At 37.2% G+C, this 19719-nt stretch overlaps 2 protein-coding genes across 2 annotated transcripts; both read right to left on the minus strand.

The window, feature by feature from the left end:
* Positions 1-909: 909 nt before the first annotated feature.
* Positions 910-2771, minus strand: LOC101300786 (capsanthin/capsorubin synthase, chromoplast-like). Its single transcript, XM_004291531.1, has one exon. It carries the CDS (start codon positions 2532-2534, stop codon positions 1038-1040), a length of 1497 nt encoding a protein of 498 aa, XP_004291579.1. The 5' UTR covers positions 2535-2771; the 3' UTR covers positions 910-1037.
* Positions 2772-3174: 403 nt separating this feature from the next.
* LOC101301068 (vesicle-associated membrane protein 714-like) lies at positions 3175-7088 on the minus strand. Its single transcript, XM_004291532.1, has 4 exons — positions 6760-7088; positions 6482-6672; positions 5786-5949; positions 3175-3529 (listed from the first exon to the last, which is right to left on the minus strand). The coding sequence occupies exons 1-4, from the start codon at positions 6974-6976 to the stop codon at positions 3439-3441; spliced, it is 663 nt and encodes a 220-aa protein (XP_004291580.1). The 5' UTR covers positions 6977-7088; the 3' UTR covers positions 3175-3438.
* Positions 7089-19719: the final 12631 nt, after the last annotated feature.

Here is a 19719-nt window from a genome sequence, read left to right on the forward strand (position 1 = left end):
AGGTTTTTGACGAGGCAACAGATCAGCACCATCGGCATATCAGCGCGCGGCACAAGGGGGAGTGTTCTAGGATATCTCTACTGTGTGCCTTGGCCTTATGCCAATAGGATATGTAGTTAGACTAGATCTATGTATTCATATCCTTACCATATTGGTATTGTGTAATTCCCTATATAAAGGGCTCCTATCAATGAATAAGATGACTCTCTTGCTATCTCTTTGTCTCTACACTTTATTCTTCATCACGATCGTTATTATTCTTATATATGTAAGTGAGAATTGAACATATGAACTCAAATTTGTCAATTAAACTACCTAACTAAACAGCACACGGCTCACTGACCGTAGACAACAACTCGGTGTGACATTTATAATTCAACAAGAAATTTTGACTATTTATCTATGTATGTTAGATCAAATATAGGGAATGAGGTACATTTTTTCATGTCACTGTGATGCATTCTTTTTAGCTTCTACATGATGTTACCTTTCTTCCATGTAAATTTATCTTTCTCAGATGTAAGTCATAAATATCTCATTTTGTGACGACTTTGTTGAACGCCTTTATCTTTGAGTCAGTTTTTTCAACCCGTCACAAATTAAAGTCTGATAAAATTATAAATCACCACTGACTACCTATCCACAATGGAGCTTGAATTCCATGAATTGGTGGGGGAAGAATAGTTACCTTATGGGTTATGCACAAACAACTCCACAGGAATCGATGTGAAATGAAGGAAAAATTTCAATTGTACCAAGGATTCATGTCATTCATCTTTAGCTAGCTAGTCGCATTTAGATTTAGAGTAACCAAAACTGAGCATGATCCTCAGTTTGAGTTTTCCAAGCAGTGGTAAGGATTCCTTTTTTATGTAGCATGTCTAGAGAAGCACTCTAGAATTTGGAAGTAACAAACTATCAACAGATTGGTATTAAACCAATAGTTTGTTTCAAACTATTATACAAGTGAAGACTAGAGATGAACAAAAATGCAAGATTGCAAGTAAATTCTCTCACACTTGGTTAAGTATTACATTTTACATGGTTTCTAGTGCTAGATTACTGATCATTTTAACAAAGGGCACAGGACACTTGGAAACAATATCGAACCTAGACGGAAATGAGGCATGGCCAAACAGAGATAAACTCAACAAGGCAAGCTCTCTAAGAGACAACCTTGAGGAGAGGAATCCTTGCCAGTAATAAGGATCCAAGTCAAAGAAAGCATCAAAAAACCTTCTACTTCCATTAAGATCAAGCTTCAACAAAGTTTCCATCCCAAAAGAGTAATATTGCCTTACACATCTCCTCTCAGTTGTCCACAAACCATTCCACGCTCGTTCATGAAGCGATTTCCCTCGGATCATTCGAGTTGAACCAAGGCACTCTGCAATGGCCTCAGCTAGTACCGGTGCTAGAGCCATTGTCCGAGCCACCATGTAACCAGTTGAAGGGTGGACAATCCCAGAAGTCCCTCCAATTGCCATAACGCTTTGAGGTATCCGAGGGAGCGGGCCTCCCATTGGAACCACACACTTCTCAACCTCCAATATCCTCTTCACTCGAATCCCCAAATGCCTTAGCCTTGCCACCATTCTTTTCTTGATCTCCATGTAAGATAAAACCGGCCTACTAACCAGTGAAGTCTCTTCCAAAAATACCAAGTTGGAATCAAATGGCATTGCATACAGAAAAGCAGGGAACCTAGAATTACCAGTACGCAAGTAAGGTTCATTCCCTAGATGAGAATCCCTCCAATCCATAAGAACCATCTTATCCAAGTCAAAGGGGTGACCTTCCACTTCAGCCAAAATACCATGAGCAATCTGATACCCATGATTCCTTGGCTTATCATACTCTATGAAACTACTTGCAAAACCACTAGCATCAACAACTAAGCTTGCCTTCAACTCATTCCCATCATCACACACAATCAAAGACTCAAACTCTTTGTGCTCAATTTTCCAAACCTTGGCCTTGTGAAATTTGACTCCATTGGAGAGACACCTCTCCATCAACAATTTCTTGAGCTTCTTTCTACTGACCCGACCATAAGGACGGTCTAAATACTTGGTCTTATTATCATCAATATGAACACAAGCCATAGGCCATGTTTTGTCTAAACAACTTTCAAGCTCCAAGCTCTCAAACTCATCAACCCATACACCATAGTTATTTGGCCACATAGAAAGAGGTGAAGGATCAACACAACATACCTTGATGCCATACTGTGACACTTGCTCAGCTAAACGAAGACCAGCAGGCCCTGTGCCGATGATGATCACATCCACTCGAGACCGGCTACTCGGGTCCAACCGGGGCAGATCAAAATCCAACACTTCAGGTGTTGACTCTGGTTTCAAGTCCAGGAAATTCCCATACTTGCTGCTTTGGACTCTGGAAAATCTCTTTCCTGTGTAATGGGGTTTGGGGAAAGAGCATGGAGGGCTGGATGCATGGAAGAGTTGACTGATCTTGGTTGGTAGTAGCAGTGGTGGTGGTGGTGGAAACAATCTGACGAGGGTGTCCATCATAGAGTGGGATGAAGATGACAGAGAAGAGGGACAGAGGTTATATAATAGAAGAAGAATGGGAGATAGAGACAGAATGGGAATCTAAAGCAGTAGTATGAAAGTGATGCTTTTCTAAAACTTGGGTAGAGCAGCATTTGTGTGGGGTAAACGTGCTGCAGGCCATTTGTCGGGCATTTAGACATGCATGAAACTCCACCCACATGCGTTACTGAAACAATTGAAGCCGCCTTGATTTGGTAATTGCCTAATTGAAGCCGCCTCATTTTCAGGTCTAGTTTGATGTATCCGGCGGGGGTATTTGTTTGACTGGAATCTAAACTACAAGAACAGAGAGCATTTATATTGTCAAAAAATAAAGATGTGATCATCCTATGATCTTGAAGCAAATATTGTCCAAATTCCTGAGACTCGAGCTGATTAAGCGAGGGGAGAATGTCAATTTCACATCAACTGAGTTCATTCAAATCAGGTGCTGCATGAATTGGGTTCCTCATAAAGATGATGTGCAATGTGTGAAAAGGAAGGTTTCCAAAACGGGTAAAATAGAAGAGAATATGGGATTGATGAACTTGAAAACTTGAATCATCAAATACAACTAGCGGTGTTTTATGATTTTCCATTCGTAACAAGTGAAGTCATTCATCCATGTCCCGGTGTTCATAAAATACCGAGATGATATTATAATGCGACACTGGAAAAACAACGTCACAGACTTTTTGAGGAACCCGACATTCCAAGTTAAGTTGCAAAGAAAATATTACAAGCTACAAATAAATTACTTTCATATACAACTAAAACAAAAAACAAAAAAAAGTGAACCCGTTAAGCACTGATTTCCTTTTGAATATAGAATGATGGAGATTGTCTTAACAGTTTTTGTTACATACACAAATACGGGAATTAATCAAGATCTGCAGGACGGTAACGTGATTCCTCCACAACAAGCAGCAATGATAATGTACAGGAACACAACAATCAAACATGTCAACAGGGCCCTGTGCAAATTAAACAATTTTCAATGTCCTGAAACAATCATAGAATTACTTTCCATCTAGAAACTTTTGTTTGACAAGCAGGAGAATTCAGCAAGAAAAAACGCATGGGTTATATTTATTTCATTTTCTAATAAACATAATATCATCAGTAACATAAAACATGATGACCACTACAAGAAAAGAAGGGCACCATGAAACAGAATAGAGATCTGCATTCGAAAATAACAATAGTCCACAGATTTATTCTCTTCAGAGGTTGATATCTTAGATGAGTTCTTAGCACTATTAGAAAAGCATGATCAAGTATTCTTTCACAAAAGATCTGAGAACGAACTGATATATTCAAAACAATGGCAACAAATCAGTGAATCTACTAGGTAAATTTGAAAGAAGAAAAAGAATGGGAAGCTTGCAAATGACAAACAAGAAGATTTACAGGTATGATTTGACTTCTCAAACTGCAACCCATGTCAGGGATGCTGGAATTAGAGAGTGACTACAATAGAGATTGGCTGTTCTAGTGAGAGTTTTACTTTAGACTAAAATACAAGAAATGACATTTCCTTCCAACTCTCCTTAAGTTGAAAAAGCCGCCAATCTTTCCTACAGGTGTGATATATTCATTCCATTTCTTTTGAAATTATTAAAAGCAAAGTAGAACAATGAAAACAAAACAGAAGGTTTACTAAACTAGTAAACTCCAACTTCAAACAACCCTCTTCTCTCACCCCATCTCTCGCATCTCTTTCTGTGAATCACTCAACCATTTTGCTGTTGCTACTGCAATGCTTCCCATTCAAATTCATTTGGTTCCACTCATCCTATCTCTAGAGCAAGTCCTAACCTCATTCAAATTCCTAACACTCACTTGATTAAAAAAGCAGGATTCCGATTTTGCTGGCTATTCATGATTACACTAGTCACTTCCCAGCATGCATATCTTAAGGATAATTACTTCTTTCTTCCCCACTAAAAATTTCAGTCTTTTGGCATCCGCAATTTTTTATTTTAACAATGGAACAGTTTTAGCTTTTCTTTGTTCTTGTAGCCCAAGTTGGTTAGAAGAGAAGCACCCTCTATGGAAGCTAGAGATCAAAGCTATTGGTACAAAAGAATGCCCTTTTAGTTATTGCAAGCTTGAACTAAGGCCCCTAGAAAGGGTCACTCGTTAGTTTCACTCTTTTGGTTTTTCTACAAGCGCAAAGGAGCTGTAATTGAAACCTATACAGGAGGCTATGGGCAGCCAACCAAGGCAAAAATTGGTAATCAAGTAAAAGAGCTATTGGAGGAATGGTGCCTCAGTATCTTCCTGTCTACCTTGTTCTCTTTTTCCTCCCACCATTGTCTATATTCTCTAGCTTTGCTGAGACTACAGCAGCTATAATAATACGTATCCGTTTAGATAGGAATTTTAGCTTTTTCTATACCACACAACCCCCCCCTCTAAATCTGAATCTGAAGATGCACCCGCCAAGCTTCAGTTCACTACTGGCACTAGCTCCTCATTGAGTGGCATTGATAAAATACAAATTTCAAAATGCGATATACACCCATTGATGTGTGCCATATTCTTCTGAGACCTCGGTTATTTGATAATAAAACTTAAGAATTTTGGCTTCTGCCTATAAATTTTTGCCCCCACCTCCCAAAAAGCTCCAGAAGGGAACAGGTACATTTCTCCTAAAACAGATGGAGGCTGATTATGATTCTATCCTTGGCGCAGCTCTATAATTCACCTGGTCGAGTTCCGGTTGTAGGCCTAAAAGAAAGAAGACTAGAGAAAATTTGGACTCACTTCAGTAAAGTTTTTTAAAATTACACCAAACAATTCCCATGAATCAGTTGACACACATTGTTTTGATATAAACCACCTGCGATCTCATTACCGGGATTAACAGCAGACAATGAGATTTGTGCAGAGCTACAGATGCCAAAAATAGTGCAAACATTATACAATATTGATTAATGACTTCTACGAATGCCAAAAATCTTGTTATTTATGACTGACAGAAGATCCCTTGGAAAAAGTACAAGCTTGATCCAACAAAAACAACATGTGTCTTGAAAACTGTACAGAAAATTCCATACCAACTGATTAACTGGTCTCTTTGGTTATTTCTCTTCTAACACTTTTCACTTTTTTAAAGACTTGTCTTTCCAGGTCTCTAAAGCACATAATTTCATATTTAGTGTATGACTTAATCCTCCTAAGATTAGATTAGATCTATGGTATATTAGCAAATAAAAAGTACTTACAAGAGTTTGGCATTTTTCATCCACAGAGCTTGACGAAGGCGCTTTGACTGTTTCTTGAAGTGAAATGCACTGTCTTGCATAGTTGCAGTTTTGTCAACAAGGAGTTCAATTCGGTCGCCTCTCTCCAAAATCTTTTCTATGTTGTCGACCATTATAGTTCGTATCTGGATATCAGATAACTCATTGTGAGAACAAACAGAGATTTTCAAGAGCAATCAACAACCAAACATAAGGAAATAATAGAAAAACGCAGGCCATAGCAGACCCAAAAAGTTAATGAAAACAGTTTTGAAGTCCCTGTATCATGCAAAAATCGTGTCCAACGAAACTAGCTCCTGAACTTAAAAACAATAGCTACATGAACTTTTCAAATATAATTTCCATCATTTTCATTATTTGCAGCTTGCAGTGTAACTTTTTGCTTGTCATTTCAAGTCTTTCAATAAAACCTCAACATGTCATATCATCAATTTCATCTCTAGCTTACACTATTAGTTAAGGAAACCAATTATTAGAGTGGGGGAACAAATCTCCACAGTCATATATCAACTTCGCCACTAGCTCAAACTAACACTTCCAAAAAACACAAAATCTTTGGCCAAATTTTTTACAATATTTCCATCATTTGTTCATTGTCAACACAAACATTTCCAAGACTCGTAACGGAAAATCAAAGACGAGCACAATAATACTTGCCTCACCAACTTCGCCTCTCACACGGTTGAGAGTATCAGCACTGGGATTGCTGGAGAAAAACTCCATTTGCTGGTGCAGCACTCTCGAAAACTCGTCGTTCATCGCATAAGCAGGAGCATAAGGCGCAACTCTGCCGTAATTCTTCATGAATCTCATGTGCACATCCTCCAAATACGCAAACGGTATCCTCCCTGCATCAAAACAACCACAACTAAACCAATCAAACACCAAAACACAGCGAAATTCGAAAAACGACATGAATCGAAGCTAGAACTCACTGCCGAAAGTGTCGTTGGCCATGCAGAGAAAGATGAGGCCATCCAAGGTGAGTATGTGGAAGATGTACCGATCCTGGGAGAAGCAAACCCTGGAATCGGCGTCCGGCGGGAGCTTCTCTAAGATCCGGCGAGCCACGGCGCCTGTGTTTCCGGTGACGGCGCTAAACTCGGCCAGCACGACGGTGCCACGAGCGACGACGGCGTAGAGTATCGCCATGTCCGTCCCCGATTAGGGCCCTGCGCGCTCTCTACTCCGATCTCGATCGAATCCAAGTCTCACGGGCCAGTTTTGAACCTGATTGACTCAGTCTATTTATATATTTTTTTAAATTTTTTTTCCTTCAAAATTGTAATATTACAACAAAGAAGTGATAATTCGAATTTAAAGTTTGAAGTTTGAAAGTAAGCGCAACGTGAGCAAGTTTGTTGTTACCGGTGAGTCCACGACTTGTTTCGTTCGGGTGTATGATAATTAAAGATTAAAATATCTGTAATATATCCGATATTTTTTTTTTTTAAGGTACCGATATATCTATAAGGGATCAATATCTTATCTTTCATCGTATCTATGATATTTTCCCGATATTTCTCTGATATCGTCTCTGATATTTAGGAAATATCTCTGATATTTATGATATTTCTGATATATTAAAAAATATTTGTAAAAAAAAACTGAAATGATATTCGGAAGAGAAGTAATTCTCTCAAGGTATATCTCAATGAAGAGTGTGGGTCTCGAGTGATATTTAGGATAGAAGTAATTTCCTCGAGGTATATCTCAATGAAGAGTGTGGGTCTCGAGTAATTCCCTCAAGGTATATCCCAATGAAGAGTGAGGGTCTTGACTCTTGAGTGATTTCCGGAAGAGAAATTCCCTCGAGGTATATCTAGAATAAAAGTAATTCCTTCAAGGTATATCTCAATAAAGAGTGTGGGTCTGGAGTGATATCTAGGATAGAAGTAATTTCCTCGAGGTATATCCCAATGAAGCGTGAGGGTCTTGAGTGATTTCCAGAAGAGAAGTAATTCTCTCGAGGTGTATCCTAATGAAGAGTGGTGGTCTCGAGAAGATGATGATGAAGACGGTGGAAGCGGAAAAAGTGGTGGAAATACCGGGTTTGTATATGGACAATCTTCTACAGTTAGTGGATTGAACAATTTTTCATCTGAAGAAAATTATAATCATGCCTCCCATGATCATGGCTATTGAAGTACTAGGTATGGCCGTATGGAGCGCAAGAGGATACTATGTATGGGAGGAGGACTAAAGGTTCGAATGATGATCAAGATGTTGCTTCAGTTGTGCTAAGTTTTGAGTCTATCAGTTTAGGTAGTGGGATTGGAACCTCAAATGAATCCCAAGAAGGCAATAATCAATATGGCTATAATGTTTACGGCTATAATCAATGTACGGAAGTCAGTGATCAGTCATCTAGTTGGATTCATCCTTACTATCTATTTATAGGGGAAACAGTCGGTTGCTCCAAAGACATATATGATTATCATATTCAACACTACAATTCGTACTATTTGAGTCATATGTCTTTGTCTGATTATTATACTTTTATGGATCAGCGTGCGTTTTATCAACAACCTAGATTCTCATTTTGGATGTAGATGAAGTTGACGTTTGTAATATTTATATGTAAATCCAATAAATTAAATATTTCAGAAAAAAAAAATTCTTCCCAAAATCCTGATATTTTTTCCTGGATTTCCCCGATATATCCAATATCTGTTTTTTTTTCTTCAAATGACCAATAGATACACCGATACCGATATTTTAATCCTTGATGATAACAAAGTTACGATGTTCACAATTAGGAGCTTATGGTTTACGATTCCGGTGAGTCCAAGACTTTCAGAATTTTGTGTAGTGTGTTTCGGGCAACAATCTTCATTTATATGGCTTGTAGATATAAGATATTATGTGGATGGTCTAAGATCAGATGACGTTAAGACATATGTATGGTGATCTTCACATATAAGATAAGATTACACTATATGTGCACATTATGTATTAATAATTATAAAATAGAGCTGAAATTTGCACTCTTTAATTTACAAACCACACTCCCTGTAAGTTATTTTTACCAAATGACCCCTAAAATTTTGCAAAATCACATCTCTACTAATCCCCACCTTTTCTCTTTAACTGAAAATGAACCTCTATCTGGGTTGAAATACTATCATCACCAACAGTTTTCTTAACTCATCATATATATATATGATGTTGGTTTGCATTTCTCTTCTTGAGTATAGTGTCTTATCGATTAAGAAAGAATTCATAACAAGATTGTGTTCCTTTGATTGATTCTCTATGATGATGAAGTTAATTAAGAAATATAAAAGATTGCAACGCAAACCCTTTGCCCAGTTTGCATTGTTATGGACTAGGTACTTCTTTCAACAAGAAATCAAAAGCTTACGTTTTTAGATAAGAGTACACATTCATGTAATCTCAATTAAACCAATCCCTTCATCATTGCTAAAGCCATTCTGATTTAAATGCAAATAGGAGGACAAAAAACCAATTACAGAGTGCATCAACCTTTACCATGAGCTCCCTCGCCATGAACCCTATTAAATTGAGTCTTAACAATTAAATCAAAAGATCCTTAGATATTAAAACAACTCTCAAGCAAAGTAAGAACCATAAAGAAATAAGCAACAAGAGTTTGAGGAGAGAGAAGACGACGAGGTATGCACTGTGTAAGTGATTGAGGGTATTTTTGGCAAATGGAAAGACAACTTAAAGAAAATATAATAAAATAAGAGTTGTGAAATCCACACACCCTAAATTGAAATCCACACACCCTTTTTCTTTTTTTGGTAATTTAAATTTTATCTTTTAGTGACTTAAACTTTGTCTTTTTGTGAATGTGTTAACCAAAAAAGGAAAAAGGGTGTGTGGATTTCAATTTGGGGTGTGTGGATTTCACATCCCTAAAATAATCAAAATGAGTGTGGTCTGTATTTAGGGAATGTAAATTTCAGCTCCCTTAGAAAATCACTTCAACCCCTCTTGTTTTGGAAATAGATGCATTGATAGTTGTTCAAGAGATAAATAACTTAGGACCAAACTGGTCTATTGAATATGCATTAGGGTGAGTTTGTTTCCGCTTTTAGGCTGCTTTACTTTGTAGTAAAGTTGCATAAAGTGTTTGGTAACTTTGAAAATGTCCTGCTTTGCTTTGAAGCATTGGCCTTTTCAAGCCAAAAGCCAAAGCAACTCCTACCTTGAGTTTGGAAGCAGAAGCAGCGCGCTACTGTAGCGATGAATTAATGAATCTTTTAAAATACCAATGGGTACCCCTCATGGCTCACATGAATTACGACCCAATATCATTTGTGAAAACGCTGCTGCTACTTCATTTGCGTCTTCTCTTTCAGTTCTTCAACTCTGCCACTCTCCTTCACAATTCACAAACGTCAATCACAACCTTGGGATAAAAGAGAAGAAGGAGATCGTTTGATTTTCTGGTGATTTCTCTTCTTCCCCTTTTCGCACCTGATATATGAAGTCAGGAAATTGTTTACTTGATTTCCATGGTAGTTCCACACTTCCACCGCTGAATGGTTGTACTTGGATAGAAGGTAGAACTCATTCTTGTTTATTGTTTATTTGTATTACAAATTCAGTTGATGAGTAATTGGTAGGTTTAAAGAGATTTTGAGTAATTTTTATTTAAGGTAAATTCTTATATTGATTGTAGTTGAATATTTGTTTGATTGTTGTGGTTTGAAGAAATTGATAGGTATGTAGTTTTGGGTTTTTTGATCATTGTACCTTTGCTCTGATCAATGTGAAAAATGTGATCGTTACAACAATCACATAAAAAAAGTTTACACTTTCTTTATTGAGCCTAACCTTCATAATTAGGAATTGTAGATTTATGTAAAAGCTAGGTAAGATTACAACCAAGTCTTGATAAAGTCCACAACACAGTGATGGAAACCATCTTTGTTGCAGTTTTTATGTGGTTTTGTAATTCATCTTTGTTGTTCCTATTGTTAAATTTTGATTGTTTTGCAATTGATCTTTGTTGGATGTACTGATTAGGCATCTCAATTTCTTTGATATCAAGAGGAGTTAGAAACAATTGGATCATACCTTTTGGACTGGGCATCCTGAGATTATTTGTAATTGACAAAAAATTTTATGCAGGGTCACAATTTTACAGTTGAAGCTGATGGGTACTATGTGGAGCCATTTGTGATCAAAAACATATTCTTTTACTCTGGTGAGACATACTCAGCTTGAAACATGAAGTAGTAATTGTTAGTGGTAAAATCAAAGGACATGCTAAATGTGCTAGTGCTTTATATAATTGGAGCATTCATTCCAGCAACACAGAGATCACAGTGTAACTTCTCAACTGGCTCAACAAAAAGAATTTAATTTGAGAAAACCACCTTCTTTTCCATTGTAATCTACTTCCTTTAGAGTGCATGGTACGCAAATGTCTTTCTTAATATTCGTGTTTGCTAGAACTTATGTGGATGCAAAACAAATTGCACTTCTTATCCATTTGGTCTGAGATATTTTTGCTACATGACAGGTCATGATATGTGGTCTGATAGGAATACAGAGATTATAACTTAACTGGTCTTGTGTTGTAATCAAAGATAATAAGTTCAATACCATCTCAATTTCTTTTCAACCACGACACTCTAAAATAATTTTCTAAGTGTTCAGAATACGGAGATGCACGTATCGATACATTTCAACTCAGTTGGAACATGTCAGATGGTCAAGGAACTAGAGAGGTTAAGAAAGAGGCTCAAGGTGAAGTGAAGTTAAGTTATTGTTTTTTGTTGTTGATGTAACTTATAGCCAATGTATGGCTAGTTGTACAAGTTTGGAGGCTTTGTAATCAGATGATGTCTTGTGTAATCTATATATGTTGCCTATTAATTTGATCCCATAGTTATGAACTTGTGATTATTCTATTTGGTTCCTAGTTATCACTTAATCAATTCTCTTAACCTTTCATCTTATCGTTGTGAACCTGGGAAAAGTGTGAGGTCACATACATATTAGAAAATTACGGTATACACAAGAAAGAGTAAAATAACTGGAGAAATTACGAGTACTTGAGAAATGCTACTTATATGGATTGAATTCCATAGGCCATGACTGAGAAGTAAATAAAGAGAAAAGATTTCTCATGTCCAAATGGGTCATTGCACATTCTCAAAACACTTTTAGTTTTTACTTACCAAACACTTTACCACTACTTGTAACACTTGCAACACTTATGAAAAGCCAGTTTACCAAACACGCAGTTATTTTGCTTTCCAGCTACTTATTCTTAGAATAAGTAAAAGTCAGCTGTTTTTGGAAGCCACAACTGTACCAAACACACCCTTAGTAGAAGAGATGAAATCTTTATTAAACTTATTCTCTTTCAAAGTTTTTTAATTTGTGTGGAAGTGTTTTCAGCTGTAATCATCTAGTGTGGTGTGTTTTTATTGCAAATAAGTGTTTGTACTTGTAATTATGAATACCTAACCCGAGAATGAGGCTCTGGGTTTTGTATTTGTAGTTATGTTGAAATAAATAAATTCTATCTTGTACCCATTATTTGGTCACAAAAAAATTTAATAAATATATGCATATTTGAGTCTGCTTTGTGTTTCTATTTTACAAATACTTTGCTTTTAAGAATTAAGAATTTTCCATACTAAAACAACAGTGATTCCGTCATATTAAGTAACTATTTAGACAATAAGTCGTTAGGTGAAATAGTGGCATGTTGAAGGCTAATTCTTATGGTGGTGAGTCTTAGTCTTATTAAATAAAGTAATAAGAAAACTTAAAAAGAAATATCTACCCTTTTTTGTTTACTACACTATAACGGAATAGTTGCCAAATTTAACGGAAGTATGTCATTGATAGCAAAGTAGGAGTTTAGGTACTACATTGACAGCTTTGTAAGTCTGGGTATCAAACTGACTGAGACACAAGAGTTGAGACACTGTTGGTGAAGTTTTCTTTTTGTACATATATAGCCCTAGGAAATGTAATCAGATATTGCACAGTTAAATCAGAATGGCTAACCGATATGCTTAAACAGTGATGCAAACTTATCTACTACTTTATATATGCAATTAGTTCTTCTAATATAAATCACTTAGGGTACCATTTATATATGTAAATTAAGAATTGAAATTTGTTTAGTCCTTATGGTTTGAAGTCGACATCTGTTTAGTCTTTCTAGTTTTATTTTAATCTGAATAGTCCTTAAAGTCACAATTTTTCATTTAAATAGTCCTTATGGTTTTATTTTAATATGAATAGTCCTTAAAGTCATGATTTTTCATCCAAAAGCCTTTCCGACAATTTTCTCAGTTAAAGGCCATAAGGACTATTTGGATGAAAAATCATGACTTTAAGAACTATTTAGATTAAAATAAAATTATAAAGACTATTTAGATGAAATATAGTAACTTTAAGGACTATTCAGATTAAAATAATACCATAAGGACTAAACAGATGTCGACTTTAAACCACAACGACTATACAATATTTTACCCTTAAATTAATAAAACATATTTTAACACTGGTTTAGTAGATAGTAATCAGAAGACTAGGAACTCGAATATGATTATGACGGTGAAGTTAGAAGCCCTAGCGTTTGTCCCTCGTTGTGTTCAAAACCCTTTTCAACATTCTATCAATCATCTAGTTTGTTTTACTCTTTTCTCATTGTTTACAAAAATCACAAAAAAATCTTCTTATTTTCTTGTTAGTCATTAGCATATTTTGGTCAATTAGTTAGAGTTGAAAGTTAGTTATCCATCCCTAGTTGGAACGACCTCGTATTTGCATAAGCTATACTACAAACGATTCGTGCACTTGCAAAGTTATTAAAATTTGACAACATAACCGATTTCAACAATCCAAGAATCCGACCTGTTTGCAACTTTTCATAGACTCCATATATATTTCTAATTTTAATGAGACAAAGGCTTGCAAGTAATCTGTTCCACTACAACAATGTGGAGCAAAGGTCACACACCTGGTGTGGCCTTTGGGGGTGTTGTATTTTTTGTTAAGTGTGGCAAATGAGGGTATTAATGTAGGTATTGGTGAGGTATGAGGGAAAATGCCACACATGATGATTTGCAACACCTCTAAAGACCACACATCTTGTGTGGCCTTTGCTCCATCTTGTTGTAGTGTCCCAAGGAAACATGCAAAACCAATTACCAAGCAAAGCCAGGTTGCTTTGCAATACCTAATATGGTTCACAGCTTCACATAAGCCGTACACTTCTGCAAGCACATGACAGGTACAACACATGATATAATCTTGAAACCTTAACAAGACCCTATTACGAATTTATTTATGGAATTACAAAAAGTAATCTTCTTAGTTTACTTAAACTTCTACTGTCAAGATCAGTAAGTTATCGGTGATAAGCTCGAAATATACGCAACATGCCTCACATTATACCTTATTGATTAGTTCAAAGACACATCACTTATTTTGCAAAGCTTGTTCTTTAGCAAAAATAGGATCGAGACCTTCCTATGCTAAAGATAACCAAAATATTTCAAAGAATACAATGTGATTATTGTGGACTTATCCATCCAGAAATGACGGACCATTAAAGTACTTTATGGTTTTAGAGGATGTTTCGATACGCTAGTCACATGTCGAATAATTATCCACAAGAAATGCTGCATTTGAAAACTCTTAGCACATCTTATACATCTAAGGGTTCACCACCCTAATCACCAAGTCTATAGGACTTGACAATGCTAAGAGTTCACATCAAAAGTATTTGATGATTATTGCTTGTTTATCAGAATCGATGTAAAGCATCTTGTACCCCATTTGCATACACAAAATGGTCTAGCAGAAGCCACCATCGATGGTGGCTAGAGCACTGGTTACGCAAACAAACCTGCCTATATCTGTTTGGGGTTACGCAATATTGCACACATACTTACTTATTCATTTTTAGACTCACTACTAGTCAACCAATTAATGTGTACCAGTTGGTAACTGGACATGAGCCTGAGATTTACACATATTTGGTTGCACAACATATGTGTCTATTGTGCCCCCACAATGTATCAAAAATGGGTCCTTAGAAACGAATATGTATTTATGTTGGATACGAACCTCCAATAATTACAACCGATCTCACAACTCGATTTGCAGATTGTCACTTTTATAAGACAATATTATCGTCGGTAGGGGGAGATAAGAAAAAGAATAATCTATGGGAACGACATGAATTTTCGTGTTTGTCCCACTCTGTTTCATCCTGATCCCCACATAATCAATATTTAGAACGTAACAGTTTCGATGCCTGATGCGTTTAAAGATATTGCTCAAGTGACGAGATCACACATACCAACTGCAAATGCCTGCAAGGTCAAAAGTCCCCAATAAGGTGCACGTCACCGCAAATAGAGGCGATGTAACTACACTTAGTGGAGGTGTAGTTGAGGTCGTGGCTCCCTAAAGGAAGAGGGGGAGGGCACTTACTCGCCCAAAGGAAAAAGGTGGGTAAGGCACAACCTAATAATCATCAATGTAGTGAATCTCTGTCATAAGATTGTCTCTGATTACAATTATGTTCATGAATCAATACTGGAGGACACTCCGATGTTTAAATGATTCGTGAGACAAAATCTCAATGAATTACAAGAGTATACACATTGATGATATATTCGCACTGTTGCTCAAGAAACTATAGAGCACGATGATATTGAACCAGGTTATGTTGAAGAATGTCAACAAAGAGCATATTGACCTAAATAAAAGTGCAATATCCAAGAAGAGCTATTCTCTGACAAAGAGACAGATATTTGGTTTTTGGTAGTGCTAACCTTATCAAGTGTAATGCCCGTAGGACATAAATAAGTCTTTGTCAAAAAATGTAATGAGAAGAATGAAGCCTTGAAGAACAAAGCTCGCCAAGTGGCGCTAAGGTTTCTCGCAACGCTTTAGATTGACTACGAGGAGACATAATCTCTCATAATGAATGCAACTCATCGATGTGGTTACTAGTTATCTCCATGGGGATCTTAATTGAGAGATATTTATTAAAGGGCCTAATGGCCTTACACTATCCAACTCAAGTAACTTTAAACCACGGAGTGCGTTTGCAATTAGAATTGAAACACTCACTATATTAAAAGTGACTACTTTGTTGGGAAGGGATATAAATGATGAACTATGGCCTCATAAAGGAAACAGGTTCGGATTTGCAATTATAGTCATCTATATGTTGATGCTATGAATATAGTAGGTATTCTTGATGAAATAAAAGAAACCGCGAGCTACATAAAATCCGAATTGAAATGAATAATCTTGGGAAACTCAATTAACAATGAGTTTATGTCAGTACCCACCCTGAATTTCACCCTGAAATCCGAAGTAAATCCTGCGGGGTCCATCTATCTTCAAGGAAAATTTACTAAAAATTCAGCATAATCTATCTTGAAAATGAACAACCCTTACCTGAAAAATTCCAAATAAACAATTCTATTAAAAATCATCCATCCTCAACTCCTGGTGCCTTCATGCTCCCCAAGTTCATCACATCTCCCAATATATCAATTAATCATCTAAAAGCATCCCACAACCAACAACAAAGACATTTAATAATTTACTACTGGTCTTTCAGAGCATATCTAAAGATGAATGAAAAACAATGAAAACGAATAAGCGAAAGCAGCCCCTGACTGTGCCTCGACTCCATGTACGCTCGACCTCATTTAAACTTATCCTGCATACTGGGCATTTAAAACCAAAAGGCCCAGGGGAAAGTAATTTAAAAACGTTAGAGTGAGTGGACAAAAATAAATTAAACAATTTAACAAAATACGTAATTTAAATACTTTCCCACATTTCAGTTTTAAAAACTTAGCTGCACGCAACTTTCGTAAATCATATAACTTAAATTCCAGAAACCCAATAGAATGGACAAACCAATCCCGCTGGTTAATCAAATAAAGAAATCTCGTAAGAAGAGATAAACCAACCCCGCTGGTTAATCAAATACATAACAGAGAAAAATAAAATAACAGGAAAAGTTATCACCATGTAAGAGGAGCCTCCAAGGCTCGGGTCGGTGCCTCCCAGACCATAGTAGCGTCCCACGCTAAGTGCTAAACTCACCTATGGTGAGGACAGCTAATAAGGCTAGCTAACAATAAATAAAAATATCTGATCGGTGCCTCCCAGGCTATAGTAGTGTCCCATGCTAAGCGCTCGACTCACCTATGGTGAAGACCGCTAATAAAGCTAGCTAGTAATGAAATATAAGCGACCCTATATTTTGGTGACTAAAAACATACGACATCACTTAAATCCATTAAACTTCCCCAAGATCATATGAATGGTACGGTTACGGTTCCCAACCGTACTTGAAAATCATCATAAGAAATTATATTAAAACTCAATGACGTGTCTCACACGTCAAAATATTCTCAAAGCCATAATATAAGCGAGGTTTAATTAACAAGTAAAAATCGTAATTAATATCTCAAACCAAAATACTCGCTAAAATATTCTCAAGGTCAAGATCGATATTCCACAAATAAATGCGAAAATTATAAATAGCGAACTACCGATAATCCCATTTTCGGAAATCTTTTATATAAATCTCAAGTCCACAACTAAAGCAATCATAATGAAATCCAGAATTTATAAAGAATATCCAAACTCAAATACCAAATTAGTAATCCGAGCTCAAATTCATAAATCATGACCCATAATTAATCAATGCTTCAAACTTAAATACTTTCCAAGATCATTTCGTAAGCCGAAATTATAATATAAGTTCGGAAAATAAAATAATAAATTATAAAATCTTGCATGCATATTTATTTAAAACCAAAATGTCCACTCACAAATTTAAGCATAAGCCCGACGATATCCACATCACCACTCAAGCGAGGTTCCCTTCGTATCCTGGCACAATAAATATGCTTAGGACCAAACTTCAATTCCGGAAAATAAATACTTGAATATAAACACCCAAATCTCTTCCGCTTAACCCACTACTCTTACTAGGGTTAAGCTTACCGGATTCACACCAAACTCCACCACAACCTTAATTCATCAATTCTAACATTCTAGAATAAATACCAAGGAAATCCAACGGCCAGATTTTCACTATAACAACCGCCAAAATTCTCAATTTTTGAAAAATCCCAAACCTAACCAAAACTCCTCCAAAAATTCCAAACATTACATCATTAAACTCCTCTCATTAAAACAAACTCAAAAACATGAAAAACTACCCCTAAGCGGCAGCGGCGCCGTCTGTTCCGCGGGCAGCGGCGGCTGGCCAGCCCAATTTCAGGCGACCTCCAATGGCTACCAAATTTTGACACAATTTTCCTCTCAACATTCCAAACAACTTTCATAACTACCACAAAGTCCAATTTCAAGCCTAACTAGGGTAATCGAAGACAAACATAAAAAAAAATCTCAATTTCAAACCTTAGAATTTCAAACCTTTGATTCTCCTTACCTAGCTCGAGTTAGGTCGAATCCTTTTAGGGGTTTGCTGCTGGAAGGGAGAGCTTCAAGACGAGACCGGTAGCTCTGATTTTTTTGGCCGGAAAAAGGAGTTCCGGCGAGAACACCTCCGCGGCACAGCCGTGACTTCCAGGCGATCATGCTCCTTCACGGTGGCGCAACATGGGCTTCCACCTACCTAGACTTGTTGTCACATCCCGACCCTTATATTTTTACCTTATTTACTAGCGTGATTATAATATGAATTTTACCGTCTCCGTCTTTGAGTTAATAGTTTAAGTGGTCCCTAGAGGGGTTCGGGGACGATTATGTGCGGAGGATTATTCGTATGAGGAAAAATACGACGACGGTAAAAATGGTAAATTTAGCTAGTAAAAGGTAATTTTTATTCGGGTATTATTTTTCGGGGTGTTTTTATTTTTGAGTTGGGTTGATAAGGGTGGACCGGTTGGGAGGCCCAACCCATTTCTTTTTTTTCTCTTCTTCTCTCTTTTCTCTTCCTCCTCTCTCCCGTGCCCTTTCCCCCCTGCCGGATCGTCCAGCCGCCGTCCGGCCAGCCACCGGCCGCCGCTCCACCCCAGTTCGGACCCCCATCTCCTCCTCTCCCACCCCGGCCTAGCCCCCGAGCCTCTAACCCGCCGGAAACACCGGGAAGCATTTCGCCGGAACTCCCTCCTCCGGCCACCAATCCGGGCAAGCTTGGTATGGTTTTGTAGCCCTCCAACCCAGCAGTCTTGCCCTAAAAGGACTCACTCCCTCTTGAGCTAGGTAAGGAGAAATTTGAGGTGGAAGTTTTATGGTGTTTTTGATGTTTTTAGTCGATTGCCCTAGTTAGGCTTGGAATTGGTGTTTGTGCTAGTTATGAAAGTTGTAGAGCTTGATGAGAGGATTATTCTGTCAAAATTTCATAGGTTTTGGAGGTCGCCGGAATTGACTTCCGGCCGCCGCTGCCGGCGGAGCCACCGGCGGCGCCGCCGCCGGTTAGGAGATTTTTAGGGTTTTAAGTGTGGAATATTAAGAGGAGTATATTGATGTGATTTATGGAATTTTTGGATGAGATTTGGATAGGTTTGTGAATTTCCGAAGTTTGGTATTTTTGGCGGTTAATTAATGTAGAATCCGGCCGTAGGATTTAAGTCGTATTTTGGAGAGGTTGTATTTACGACTGTTGAGTATGATATTTAAGTTCGGATTGTTCCGATTTAAGAATATCGAAGTTAGGCAATGATGAGCGTATTTATGGTTCTCGGGTAATTTTGCCTATTTTGATTAAATATTGGATTATTGGTTGGGAAATTAATATTATATTTGGAACAGGACGTGAGGAGGCTCGAGCAGACGAGGCCCCAGATCGACATCAGGCTTAGGCCAAATTTGTGAGTGGACGTTTATTTTAAATAAATGCATGCTATAGTTCATGGTTGAACAATTAAATGTCGTGGAGTATT

The sequence above is a fragment of the Fragaria vesca genome, linkage group LG2 (assembly GCF_000184155.1).
Source record: "Fragaria vesca subsp. vesca linkage group LG2, FraVesHawaii_1.0, whole genome shotgun sequence".
Lineage (NCBI taxonomy): Eukaryota > Viridiplantae > Streptophyta > Magnoliopsida > Rosales > Rosaceae > Fragaria > Fragaria vesca.